General features: G+C 33.9%; 1 protein-coding gene across 3 annotated transcripts in view; it reads right to left on the bottom strand.

Annotated features, from left to right (window-relative positions):
* The window catches only part of LOC140432788 (growth factor receptor-bound protein 14-like), a 945246-nt gene that overhangs the window by 20224 nt on the left and 910866 nt on the right, over positions 1-14156 (bottom strand). For all 3 annotated transcript variants that reach the window (XM_072520900.1, XM_072520899.1, XM_072520898.1), the window contains exon 9: positions 11058-11344. In XM_072520900.1, the coding sequence (XP_072377001.1) occupies positions 11058-11344 (287 nt within the window). The remainder of the gene's footprint in view (positions 1-11057; positions 11345-14156) is intronic.

Genomic DNA, 14156 nt, shown 5'->3' on the forward strand with positions numbered 1-14156 from the left:
AACATACATTTGGGAAATGTACCGATAGAAAGGGTTGATAAATACAAATACCTAGGAACCTGGATTTCAGACAATAATGATGAAACAACCGAAATAAGAGCCAGGATTCAAATAGCAAGAAATGCGTTTGTAAAAATGAAAACAATTCTCTGCAACAACGACCTTGGATTAGAACTGAGAGTAAGAGCACTGAGATGCTACGTGTTTTCGATACTGCAGTACGGACTTGAAAGCTGGACATTAAAGCAAGAACACATAAATAAGTTACAGTCCTTTGAAATGTGGTGTTACAGGAATAGCATGGACATGGACACAGAAGAAAACTAAGACGGAAGTATTGCTAGAAATGGGCAAAGAATGCGAAATAATAAACACAATAAAAATAAGAAAGTTACAATATCTGCAAGGTTATGTCATCTCACAAAATTGGAGGTTGACTTACTCTTGGCCACGGTGTTATAGGTTACAGCCATATTTTGGCTGAAAAAATGTGAGGGTGGATGATTTGGCCCATGGAAATTTTAAAATCTAATTATTCTATGTGTTCGGTATTGTTAATATGTGCTGTAAACGTTTGTTTGTGTGTAGACTGTTCTTGTTTAGTGAAAGTGTGTTGTGTGTTGCATATGTATTGTGTATGACAGGATGAAGTGTGTACAGGGTTTCTAATTCCGCTATTGTTGGTATATTCTTGTTGGCGACTTCTTCTTTTAGTATTAGCAACCAAAGCCTACTACGTTCTGTTGATAGGTTTGCTACACATTGTTCTTCATTAAATAGGATGAGAGCTGCTTCTTTGATTTTTCTTTTATATAAAATATTTATACAAAGTTTCAAATGGTTTCGAAGTCTTAATAAATCAACCATTACATTCTATCAATATTCCGACTCAGCTTAAATCAAATTACCATTCAATTCATATTCAAGTACTGGAAGAAACTTGACAAAAATCTATACAGATGAGTCCAGGATGGACCGAAGTACCTACAGATTCCGCACTTTTTGTTTCAGGCATAAATCATATTGAAAAACAAAGAAAAACGCTAGATTATTGACATAAACGTCACTCACCAGATTATTATGTATTACATTTCAGAACTTAGAGTAAAAATTCATAGGGATTTATATAAAATTGACTATAGAATGAAGCGGGTTCACTAAAACTTAAATTTTATATAATTTTCTAGGGTGTTAGAACAATAAAACATTTTTTAACACTTTGGCTACTGCGTGTACCATTTCTGGTATTGTTTACCAGAAACTGTGTGTACCAAATTTGATCACATGAAGTGGTAATGCCACTTCATGTGACCAAACAGATGGTCGTAATATGACCGATTTTTTTAAATTCTGGCGGAGCAGTTTGACACTCCTTTAGCAGATGGCATATTAATGACAGTATTAGTTTGTACATTACTCTTGTGCGTTTACGTTTCAAGAATTAGTAAAATGGCAAATAAAAAATTAAGTGATGCTGAACTACTTGAAATAGCGGAGAATTTGAGTGAAATGGATTATGACTTTATTAGTAAAGATGATGATGATTCGATAGATGATCCAAATTATCAAGATTCTTTCTCTAATTTAGAAATTAACAGTGATGGACAAGAGGTAGAATCTCTCAACAACGATTCTGAACCTAATATTTTTTTAAATAATACTAATAATAATCCTAATCTCATTTGAAATAATTGTGCAGGTAATATATAAATTAGTATTCACTTTTATAGTTTTGAGTTTTGTTTACAATTTTGTAGGTAATTTGAAGACATTTACTTTCATAGAAATTCAGGATTCTCCTATTTTTTTGCACAGAGGGAAGATCATTCGATTCATTTTTAGATTTTCAGATGATAGGCTCAAAAAATTTACGGCCTTGACACATGATATTTTTTAATACCTAAATGCTTGTGTTTACATGTTTGTTGTATAAAATATTCTGAATTTCACCAAAACATAGTTTCAGTTTCTGACTGAAAACTTCAAATTAATAGCCAGTAGCCAAAGTGTTAAAGAACGACAATTTGCACTAAAAACGAAAACATTTTTCCTCTTGTGCACCCTATCCGTGAACACACTGTATATGTAAAATTAACGAAACTACAGCAAATAGTTTCGTGATTAACTAAAAAGTATGGTTGAGTTTACCGAATGTACAAGCAGATTATGGCAGCAAATGTCAAACATGGAACAAAAAATTTCTTCCCACATGTGTCTAGTTTCTATTTTCCAGGTACCAAATGTTGAAAAAACATAAAGGGCCTTATATTAAAATCTCTATTTCACAACACTACTGCACATATGTATAGTTGGTTGCCTAACTATAACCATATAATTTTCTCTCCACATTTCATCTTATATACATAATTTTCCATATATCCAGAATATTTAACATCTCACCTGACAAGACGATGTACGGTGGACGCCTACGCAGAAATGCATGGCACCTTAAGAAGAAGAAGATACATAATTTTAAAACAATAACATTGATGGTTGATACTGTTATGTTAATTTATTTTACTTTAACAATTTTAAATAACGTTGGCTTTTGTCTTAAGTAGACACATACAGTTATATTGACTGCTCTGTTACGACTTCCGTCCTAACTTAACATTGTCATTTCAATCAGTTGCTTCCATAAAGTCCTCGTAGACACACCGTCTCAGGACTAGCAACTTCACGTGGAGTCATATGTCGCCATGTTACCTAATCCAACGGTAACTTTAACATCTTAATATTTTATAAGAAATACTGTAAACCAAATGTAACTAATTATTTTTTAACGGGTTTTTACCCATATATTTAGTGGCTACATTCATGTACTCCTAGTAAGTATTAACCACACTTTACATTAACCTTGCTCAAAATTTAAACTTCATGTTCTTTTTAATTAAGTGGTTATATATTTTCTAGGACACTGATGATGGAATATGGATTCCGAAAACGTTTTGTCTAACATAGCCCGTTTGGGTTTTTAAATATATACCTTTTACAAAGGATTATATTAAAAAAATTTCTGTTTAGCAGTGTTGGCAAGTTTTTATAATGTTGATGCTGTATGCTTCAAATATAAAAAGATAAAGCTTTAGAAAAGTTTAGTTTGTTTATATTATGTTATGAATTCTGCAGTTTTTGATTTATATAAAACAACAATGAGTAAATATTTGTTTCTTTGTAGATTAATTGCAGTTAATTATTAGAAATTTTTTTAGCAATTACCCTTTGATAGATTAGGAGATAGCTTTGGCAATCGTCAAATCAGCAGTTGTCAGATTACAACGCATGTTTGCAATTAATCTCGAAAAAGACAAATATTTACTCGTTATTGTTTCAAAAATTGCAGAATTCATAAAATAGTATAATCAAAATGTACTTTTTAAAAGCTTTATCTCTTTATATTTGAAGCATACAGCATATGCATTATAAAAACATGTCAACACTGCCAAACCGAAATATTTTTGACATTTGCGGCTATATTCAGCATGTACTTTCGGTAAACTCAACCCAAAAGTATTATTAATTATTTTCTTATCCAAATTTCAAATATATTTCTACATAATTTGCTTTTTTTATAATTTCACTGAACCACAGAAGTAAATTAGTCTATCAAACAATGAAATTATAACACAATACTCTGTAGACATTTCCAATAAATGTTCAAAATCCAACTCTATAGAAAACCACCGGCTTTACCTAATCCCCTATCGATTTGTCAATTTTTTTGAAACGTCTACACACATTTCATCATCGATTCGAGCCAGTCCGGATCTTCGGAGCTTAGAAACAATGGCAATCATCATTCGTCCTGAGGTAGGTCAGGTAGAGAAATGACTAACCAAGGTCAAATCGGTCGTATATACCAGTTTAATGTTTAATGCCATGCCAAATTCGCTGTAATAACTATTTTGTGTAGAAAAAAATGCTTCGTTATTTTTTTGTACTTAAAAGTAATGAGCGGAGATTGGATTCCGACATGGCTGTCACGTTTCGCTCACCAGGAGACACGCAAATTTTTTGTTGCTATTATAAAAGTAAATCTTAGGATATAACAGTCACGAGTGGATTAAAAATTACAAAGTTGCCTAAAATATTCACTCTACATACATTCACAATACCTTGTTTTATAGCTGTAGAGAAATATTTTTATTTTATATATTTATATAATTTTTTTTTAACAAAAGGTAAAAGAAATAATAAGTTAGACTTACTCACAATCAATTTAATTTAACTAATCGGACGACCGGTTTCGCTTTCTATAATATGCAAAGCATCTTCAGGTCACGATACAAAGTTAAAATGCTGAAAATAATAATCCCATATTAGGGTGTTGTCTAATAAAGATAAAACAAAGGTAGGTGATATAAATTATATAAATTACAGTAATTATGCCAATATTACATGTCTGTGGTTTTATAAATGAATAAAATGTTTAAGCAGACAAGGTAAGACCCACAAATTGGTAAAATAGTCTATTAAACTGTAATGAATTAATAAATAAACAAATAAATAAAACATTACTTACATGCCGGTACTCTATTAATTGATGGTTGGAAGAACATGGCTCAAACTATCTTGTATTGTTGATTGGAGAACTCAGGTCAACTATTGTAATTGTTTAACAGTAAACGGGGAAGTTCTTGAGGAGGCAGATTTTATCCAATGAAGTAGAGATAGGTGAAATGTAATTGTTTGTTTGATGAAAGTAATGTTCTATACCATTAAGTTCTTTAAAGTTATTTATATTTATTCTGGAGATATATTTATGAAATGTGTGTTATTTATTGAGATTTTTATGTTTTCTTTTGGAAGGTGAAAGTTGTAAGACAATGAATAAGAATGGATGTACAAATTGTGTGGGTGTGCAATTATATCAGCTTGTAGTTATCAAATTTCTTTGATAAAGTTGTTGCAATATGTGGCAAATTGTTGTAAAGTCCAAAAAATTAATGTTAAAATTAAATTAAGACACTTTTATACACACAGAAAACACTTAAAAAACGGGGGACGAAACAGACATTTAATTTAAAAGGGGGAGGATTTTAAAAAGAACTACATTTCTTACTTGGAGACAATGAGCTTTTTATGTTATATATCAGATTTTAGAGGTAAACTTGACAAATGTAGGTTAAAGTGTGCATTTAAAATAGAAGAAGAACTGTCACACTTTAACCTACATTTGTCAAGTTTACCTCTAAAATCTGATATATAACATAAAAAACTCATTGTCTGCAAGTAAGAAATGTAGTTCTTTTTAAAATCCTCCCCCTTTTAAATTAAATGTCTGTTTCGTCCCCCGTTTTTAAGTGTTTTCTGTGTGTATAAAAGTGTCTTAATTTAATTTTAACATTAATTTTTTGGACTTTACAACAATTTGCCACATATTGCAACAACTTTATCAAAGAAATTTGATAACTACAAGCTGATATAATTGCACACCCACACAATTTGTACATCCATTCTTATTCATTGTCTTACAACTGTCACCTTCCAAAACAAAACATAAAAATCTCAATAAATAACACACATTTCATAAATATATCTCCAGAATAAATATAAATAACTTTAAAGAACTTAATGGTATAGAACATTACTTTCATCAAACAAACAATTACATTTCACCTATCTCTACTTCATTGGATAAAATCTGTCTCCTCAAGAACTTCTCCGTTTACTGTTAAACAATTACAATAGTTGACTTGAGTTCTTCAATCAACAATACAAGATAGTTTGAACCATGTTCTTTCAACCATCAATTAATAGAGTACCGGCATGTAAGTAATGTTTTATTTATTTGTTTATTTATTAATTCATTACAGTTTAATAGACTATTTTACCAATTTGTGGGTCTTACCTTGTCTGTTTAAACATTTTATTCATTTATAAAACCACAGACATGTAATATTGGCATAATTACTGTAATTTATATAATTTATATCACCTACCTTTGTTTTATCTTTATTAGACAACACCCTAATATGGGATTATTATTTTCAGCATTTTAACTTTGTATCGTGACCTGAAGATGCTTTGCATATTATAGAAAGCGAAACCGGTCGTCCGATTAGTTAAATTAAATTGATTGTGAGTAACTAACTTATTATTTCTTTTACCTTTTTTTTAACAATTTATTAATCTTAAATGATCGATCTATTATTCTTCACATTCTTTGTATTTCTTCTACTTCTATTTTGATAATCATAGCCCCATTTAACATTTTTTTAGTGTCCATTGATACTGCGTGGCCACCTTTTTTTGGGGGGACCTATCATTTTATTTCGCGTGATACTGTCCCTATTATCACGCGAAATTAAAGTTTTTGTGCACCTTTAGAAAAGTTATTAATAATTTTCAAAAAGTCGACTTTTGGAGTAGAAATCTTACATTGTTTCACCACATTTATCAAAAGCATTTGTTAGACACCTTCAAAAACGAGTGTCATGGGAAAAATATTAGTTCCCTGGTCTAATATATCGCAAGAAGCAATACTACTACTCTTAAAATATAGCTTGAGACTTGGTCTTTTTGATATTAGGCTCCACCATCAATGCGCAGTGGATAGCAACAAAATTCGTCATTATTATTTCACCATCGCTGAAAGTAAACCTATGCATGAGCGACATCTGAATGAGATCAGCGAAGAATATGTCGACAATACAGTGTCGAACTATTGGTAGATGTTTCCCGAGACTGAGGGTTTCCTACGTGCTATTCAGGATCAGGTTATTCCAACTAAAAATTACCTGAAATATATTGTTAAAGATCCTCAATCAAATCAATCAGTTATAAAGTTCTACGCCGTCTTGTGATTTCCAATCTCCATTTATCTTGGTGGTTCCAAAAGTTTTCTTCAACTTCCCTCTCACTTAGACTTTATCGATTCCTTTCTCCTTCCATGCGGTGTCCAGTTCAATACTTTCTTTGGTACTCTGTGTTCATCTATTATTTGGACGTGTCCATACCATCTTAGTTGATTTATTGTGATGTTCTCTGTTATATTGTGCTTACCGCCCATAATTTCTGGTATTATTTCGTTTCTAACTGTCTAATCTTGATTTTCCAGCTGCTCTTCTTCAGAAGAACATTTCTGTTGCTTCTAATGCTTTTTAGTTTTTTCCTGTGGCCATACCTCACTTCCATATGTAACAATGCTTTTTATAATGCTGTTATAGATTTTGTGTTTGTTTTCTTTGGAGATTATTTTGTCCCACAGTACACTGTTTAATTGCCTAATGGCTTGTCTTTCCTGGTTATTTCTATGTTTAATTTCTTTGTCTAATTTGCCATCGTTGGTTATTTTCATCCCTAAATATTTGTATTTTTGACAGTGATTTATTTCTCGCTGTATTTCTTCCAAGATTAGATCCAATACACATGTATTCAGCTGGCCAGCTGCTTATATAATTTGCTTGTACCGTACTTGAGTAGCTCAGGTGGGATATTGCCAGGGCCTGGTGATTTTCTATTCTTTAATGTTTGACATACTCGTGCTACTTCTTTGTAGTCAATCCTAATTGGAAAAGCTATTGTATGTACTTTACTTGCACCTCTGATTGTGTTTGAGGTGCATTTGCAAATATTCTGCCCTTTCTTCCGCCAGTAGATTTGCGAAGTACTCGTCCCATTTATCTAGGCTGATCGGTGAGATGATGTCTTTAGTCTTATCTTGTCGAAGAGATCGAAGTATTTTCCAGCTTTCGGTGCTTCTGCTACTTCCCAAGTAAGTGTTTTTCTGGAACAGTTTCTTTCCCAGCTTTCGTTTTTCTTCTTAGTTATCGCACCTCGTACGTTTCTTTGGGCTGTTCGATATTCGTTTTTACTTTGATCAGTATTTATATTGTAAGTGTTTGTGGTATTTATCTCGTTTAATCTTTATTTTTTCTTCGTCCCACCAATATGGCTTCCTTCGTTCGGTTTTTTTATGTTAAAGATCCTTACTTATGCCGATATGGATGCCAAGTCCTAGACACTATCCAACATCTTACCGGTGGCTACCAGGCGTTTGTCGGTACTGATTATAAGTAACGCCATGACTGAGTAGGAAATATTATCCACCAAGAACTAGCTGACAAACTGGAACTTCTCCAAACCGACCATTTTCCTTATTATCAATACGTCCCTGACAGAGTGCTTGAAAATGACAACTACAAGATTCTGGGACTGCACTGTGCTCACAGACCAACCAGTGGCACATAATAGATCGCATCTTATACTAGGTAATAAACTTACTAGGCAAACAACACTTATTGATGTGGCTATACCCAACACCAATAATTTGCGTGTTAAATACAACAAAAAGATCACCAAGAACAGAGATCTAGAAATACAAATCAGGAGACAATGAAGAATGGAAAGTACTCAGACAGTACCTATTATTCTATCTACTACTGGTGTTATTCTCAAAAATCTCCTAGAGAACATAAAACAGATGGGTCTAAATAAACATTTCTATAAGGCCATGCAGAAAGCTGTACTCCTCGCGACGTCCAAATGTGTTCGAAAATTTTTGGGAGATACTCCAGCATACCAAGTCACTTAGGACTCGATAATACCGAAAGAATCCCACCAGAGCTCAATACTTTTGATACCGTAAGTATCTGGTATGTGTGCATTTTCCCCTTAGAGAAGGTGTGAGCCGTATGGCTAAATCTGGATAATAAATCAAGTAAAATATTTCTGTTCTGTTGTTGTTGGTCCTATTTCTACTCCTACAAGAAGTGATTAAAGAAACTGAACCTGAAAGTAATCTAAAACAGAAGAAAATAACAAGGATATGAAAATTTTCAACCATTTCGAGAATTGCATCATAATTTTGTAATTATTTAAGTTCAATCAGTGTCAAGATAATATATTGCAAATTCAAAAGAAACGAATGTGTAACATAACGTACCCATTTTTTTTTTTTTTTTCGTTCACCCATATGCAGATTTCTATTCTCCACTTAATCATATGCTGTCGTTCTTTTGTTTTCGCTCTAATTATACGAAGCCTGTATTTACCGTGTAACTTCCCATCCGCATTTCAGTCTGTGAAACGACGGAAGAACCTAATCAATTTAATATAATTATCTAACAAGATAATTAGAGACTAAGGGTTTGAAACGTTTGAATTTTTTAGTTGAAGATAAGAATGATTAATATTTAAGACCAACGTAACATCGATAAAAATGACACAACGTTCATAAAAAATACATAGCCGATTAATAAGTTGGTTTGAAAGCTATAAAACACAGGATGTTCCTGTATTTTATAGTTTTCTAAACACGTTTCTATGTTTTGCAGCTTCTAGAATACTAAAATCATCTAAGGGTAATAAACAATATCGCTGTTGTAGATAAATTTGTGTATCCGGGCTCTTTAATAACTAACAAAGGTTGTACTGAAGAAATAAAGTGCCGGTTAGCAATTGCAAAAGCTCTATGGAAAAATTAACTATCGACCCCAAAATTAGACTGGCAAGTCTAGTTTTTCCAATTTTCACTTATACATCGGAACGCTACACCATTATGGAAAAAGACAAAAAGAAACACGTGTAAAAGACTCGACGAAAAGAGCACAAATGATGGTGATTTATATGAGTAAATTGTTGATGTATTAGTGGAATATAAATATTTCTAGCATCGCACTGAATGGCTTGATTAACCTTGGTTTTACAGTTTACTTTAATCACTATCGACACTTACTTCATCTTTCCTCGTTCTTCTTCTTCTAGTGCCCTGTCTGATTATCGAACATTGGCAATCATATTGACAATAATAACTTTGTGTACGGCAACTCGAACCAGATTAGCGGATGTCTCTTGATACCACTCTTAGAAATTTCGGAGCCAGGATGTTCTCCGGCCTGGGCCTCTTCTTCCAGCGATCTTACCATGTATTATGAGGTGTAGAAGGTTATACCTCTCTGAAGTCTCATTACATGGTCGAAATGTTGTACCTTTCGAATTTTTATTGTTTTTCTTATTTATGTGCTCTTTTTCCTCGTTAGAGGCCGCTAATTGATTATTTTGGTATATTATTTTACTATAATTGGCATACTAGCCTGTACGTATAGAGTTCAGTCGTCTTACAATTGTCTGATGATAGGTATACCTTAACACACGTGTAAGAGAATGGTGAGAAGCTCCAATTGAATCGAATCTCAATTGAAACCGTCTATGTATCTATTAAAACCGTCGTAAATCGCAATATAACGCAATATAATGATTAACAAAGGAAGCTATGATTAACTAAATACATTATACATAGCGATGAAGTTTCAACATATCAGATGGGAAGATATGTTAATGAGGCGGATTGGAGAATCTCTCCATTTTCCATTCTCCATTATATTACCATGGATAGCCCAAAGGACAAACATAAAGAAAAATAGGGATGTAGACCTACACCCGACAATGGATGGAATTGCTGTTGATGATGATTGGCGATCACTGTCAGAATGTGCTAGAATAGCAGAAGATAGAGAGAAATGGAAGAACAATAAGAATACTTAAAGAACGGAGTTGGGTTATTAAACAAGTCTTCACTCTGTCATACTCGATTTGAAAATGTATTATTGCAAAGATTTTATGGAAGAAACGTTTCAATGTTTAAATAAACATGTCGTTCTCTTCGAATTATTTTCCAAAGAAATTATATTCTGCTCTATTTTTCTTCGATTATCTTATCCAATTTCCAGATTTTCCCCTCCTATGACATGTCTTATAGCTTTTTGCCAATTGACAGCTGAAATTTTTTATTGTAATTCATTTAGTAGTTGACCAATAGCTTCAAGGTTAAATGTGGTATGGTATCTTGAGACATATCCCTTCATTTGAGCTGATCTTTAGCTACTTCATCGAACCCGCATCATTCGACAGCAAAGGCGAATACACTAACCTTTAAGCTACCTGCTAGGCCTCAGCGTGACAATATAATCTATATAGCCTTGTAGACACGCGCACTGTCTTGCTTGAAACAATTTTTTAAGTTTATCAGAAGAAGCAAGTGGCATTGATGTTGGTCTGATCTTTACATAACCATTTTAAATACAAAATATTTTAATATTCATAAATTAACTTACCCATCGACGGTACCATGTTTCGATACCAATTCCGCAGCCTTATCTCTAGACAAACCACTGTGGAACCAGGGCTGGGTCATGTGGATGCCGGCATCTATAGATTGCACGTACGCCGTTTGTGTTTGACTGAGACCAGTGGGACCTGTCGACCCACGAGTGTAACCTCTCCAACGGCGTTTCCACGAATATCCTTCGGCTACTGCGATGGCCGTCGCTTCTTGGGGATCTTCCACTATCCTACCCACGGCGCCTGTGAAGTCCATGGCGACGCGAGAGCGGACTGATTCCTGAAACAAAGAATTTGGTTATATTAATACATCGTCAACAAAACAAAAATATAGATGAAAATTATTTCGATGTTCTACTCGGACTTTCCTTAAACTGCTGCATTTGTATCAACAACTAAACAAACAACTTGACATCAACAAAATAATCTTTTACTACAGACAGACGTGGGCACGATGGCCAGACCGATCGGGCACCCAGCCGGAGCGGAGAACAAAATTTATTCTTCAATTCGACGACTGAGTGGCCGAACATACACAGTCCTGACAGCAAGACACCGACCCAGGTCGATGGTTGACCCAAGCTCGCTGTCTGGAACACACAGGAGACACGAATGCCAAGTAAAGTCAAATTATATTTAGTCCTTCAAAGGAGAAAATGTGGGGTAACCACACAGAGTAAGGTAAGACGTCTCATTATCCAGAGCATCTACAGTAAAAATAAATACAGCCTTCCCTTTCGTTATGTGCTGCGAAGGGAAGGGGTGGAAGGATAGCCAGATAGATGGGGGTCAGATAGGTACCACTCCAACGGAGTGTGTCCGGTTTGATCTTCAGACATGTGGGTCCCACTGTTTCATTGAAACACACATGTCTCTGTAGGAGTTGGGGTGTACGTTTGTGTATATATGTATCTTATCTAACATAATTGACAATGAGAAATTTGATGTCGATTAGAGATTTTTATCCCTCCTAAGAAACTTAGATAATAATAATAATAATAAATTATTAGTATGAACGGCATGACTCAGTAGGGAAGATCCTCCATCAAGAGATAGCTTTTAAACTGGGACTTCTACAAACAAACCATCTCCCATATTATCAATACGTTCCAGAGAGTATGCTTGAGAATGACAACTACAAGCTATACTGGGTCGCACTGTGCTCACAGACCAAACTGTAGCACATAATAGACCAGATCTCGTGCTAGTTAATAAACTAACAAGACAAACAACACTAATCGATGTGGCGATACCTAACAACAATAATCTGCGTGTTAAATATAACGAAAAGATCGCCAAGTACAGAGATCTGGAAATACAAATAAGGAGACAGTGGAGAATGGAAAGTACCCAGACGATACCTATTATTCTTTCTACCACTGGAGTCATCCCGAAGAACCTCCTAGAAAACATAAAAAAGCTGGGTCTAAATGAACATCTATATAAGACCATGCAGAAAGCTGTGCTACTTTCGACGTCCAGAGGCGTGCGAAAATTTTTGGGAGATACACCGAGGTACCAAGTCACCTAGGACTCAATAACATAGAAAGAGTCCCACCAAAGCTCAATCCTTTTGATACAGTAGGTATCTGGGATGAGGGTTAAATGATATTATTAATAATTCATAAGTACTAACTAAATAACACATTTATCGAGTATTTTACCTTAACATAAAGAAACTACTCAATCACCTAGGTAGATCTCAGCCATCCTAGTAAGCTGCTTTAAACTGCAGTGAAAGATGTTTCTTAATTATAACATTTTATACCTGGAGAGATAATATAGATACCTATACTATTTATTTGTTAAAATTACTGCTACATTTGAGACAACACAATAATTTTGAAATAGTTTAGAGATTATTAGGTTAGGTTAGGTTTCATAAAAGCAGTGCTATCAAAAAATGTGCCATTGAATTTAATCTGCCTTAAAAAAAGCATCGCACGTTTTTAAATTAAACTTTTATTGTTCATTAAACAATGTTATATATCTATAGAGATTAACGAACCTTTTAAAATAAATTTGGAGGAAATATTTGCATGTCATTGTATTAATAGAAATCTTTATCAATTTTTATCAGTCTGTACAAAGTTTGTTAACAGTTTTTGGATTGAATCATTAATGACTAACAATATAATCATGTTAGACTATTTTAGAAATGATAATTCTATCCAGATATGGCTCTAAATGTTCCGTAAAATTTTAATGTTTATTTAACTCTACATGTATATACAGGTCAGCTATATAATATACATACATACAGTGTGTCAATTTTAAAACTAACAATGGGCTCACTAATAGTTCTCACGAACAAAAGCTGATATCGAAAAATGCTTAAAATCGTTTCTAGGATGGTAAGGGGGAACTAAAAGGACATGAAAGAGAACTCACCCCCATCAACCCCCTAGGCCCCACCCACGCCAACAAAAAAAGTTTGAATTGCAAACCCCTACTTGTGATACATCATTATAAAAACTAAAAATGCTATCCAATGGTATAAATGGTAATTATTCAGGGCGAAGCAATAATTGTGAAACTTTGGCTTAAATGTCAAATTTGTTAAAAATGTTCAAAGTGGGTTCCGTTGTTTTATAAACAGTAATACAGCATATTTTTAAATTCTGCACAAACTTTGGTAAATGTCGTTGTAGTGATAGCGCCATATGCTTGCGTACTTCTTTCTCGCAATTCCCCAAGTGACGCATGTTACGTTTTATAAACAACTGATTTGAGGTAACCCCATAGAAAAAAGTCAGGTGGCGGTAAGTCTGGTGACCTCGCTGGCCACTCAATATAACCTCTCCTTCCAATCCATCTGTTCGGATTAGTATCCAACCAGTGCCTAACTGGAGCTGCATAGTGAATAGGTGCTACATCTTGTTGCAAATCTTCGTCTAGAGCTAGGTTGCCTTGATCGTCCCTTTGGTTCACTAATCCATGCACAATTAAAGGTTCGATGGTGTTTTCTAGCATATCGAGATAAATGTCGCCACTTAAATTGCCTGGTATGAACAAGGGACCAATTATAGCATCGCCTAATATTCCTGCCCAAATATTCAGTTTTTCAGGATATTGAGTGTGACCTTCTCTGA

Source organism: Diabrotica undecimpunctata, chromosome 1, assembly GCF_040954645.1.
Source record: "Diabrotica undecimpunctata isolate CICGRU chromosome 1, icDiaUnde3, whole genome shotgun sequence".
In the NCBI taxonomy this organism is placed as follows: domain Eukaryota; kingdom Metazoa; phylum Arthropoda; class Insecta; order Coleoptera; family Chrysomelidae; genus Diabrotica; species Diabrotica undecimpunctata.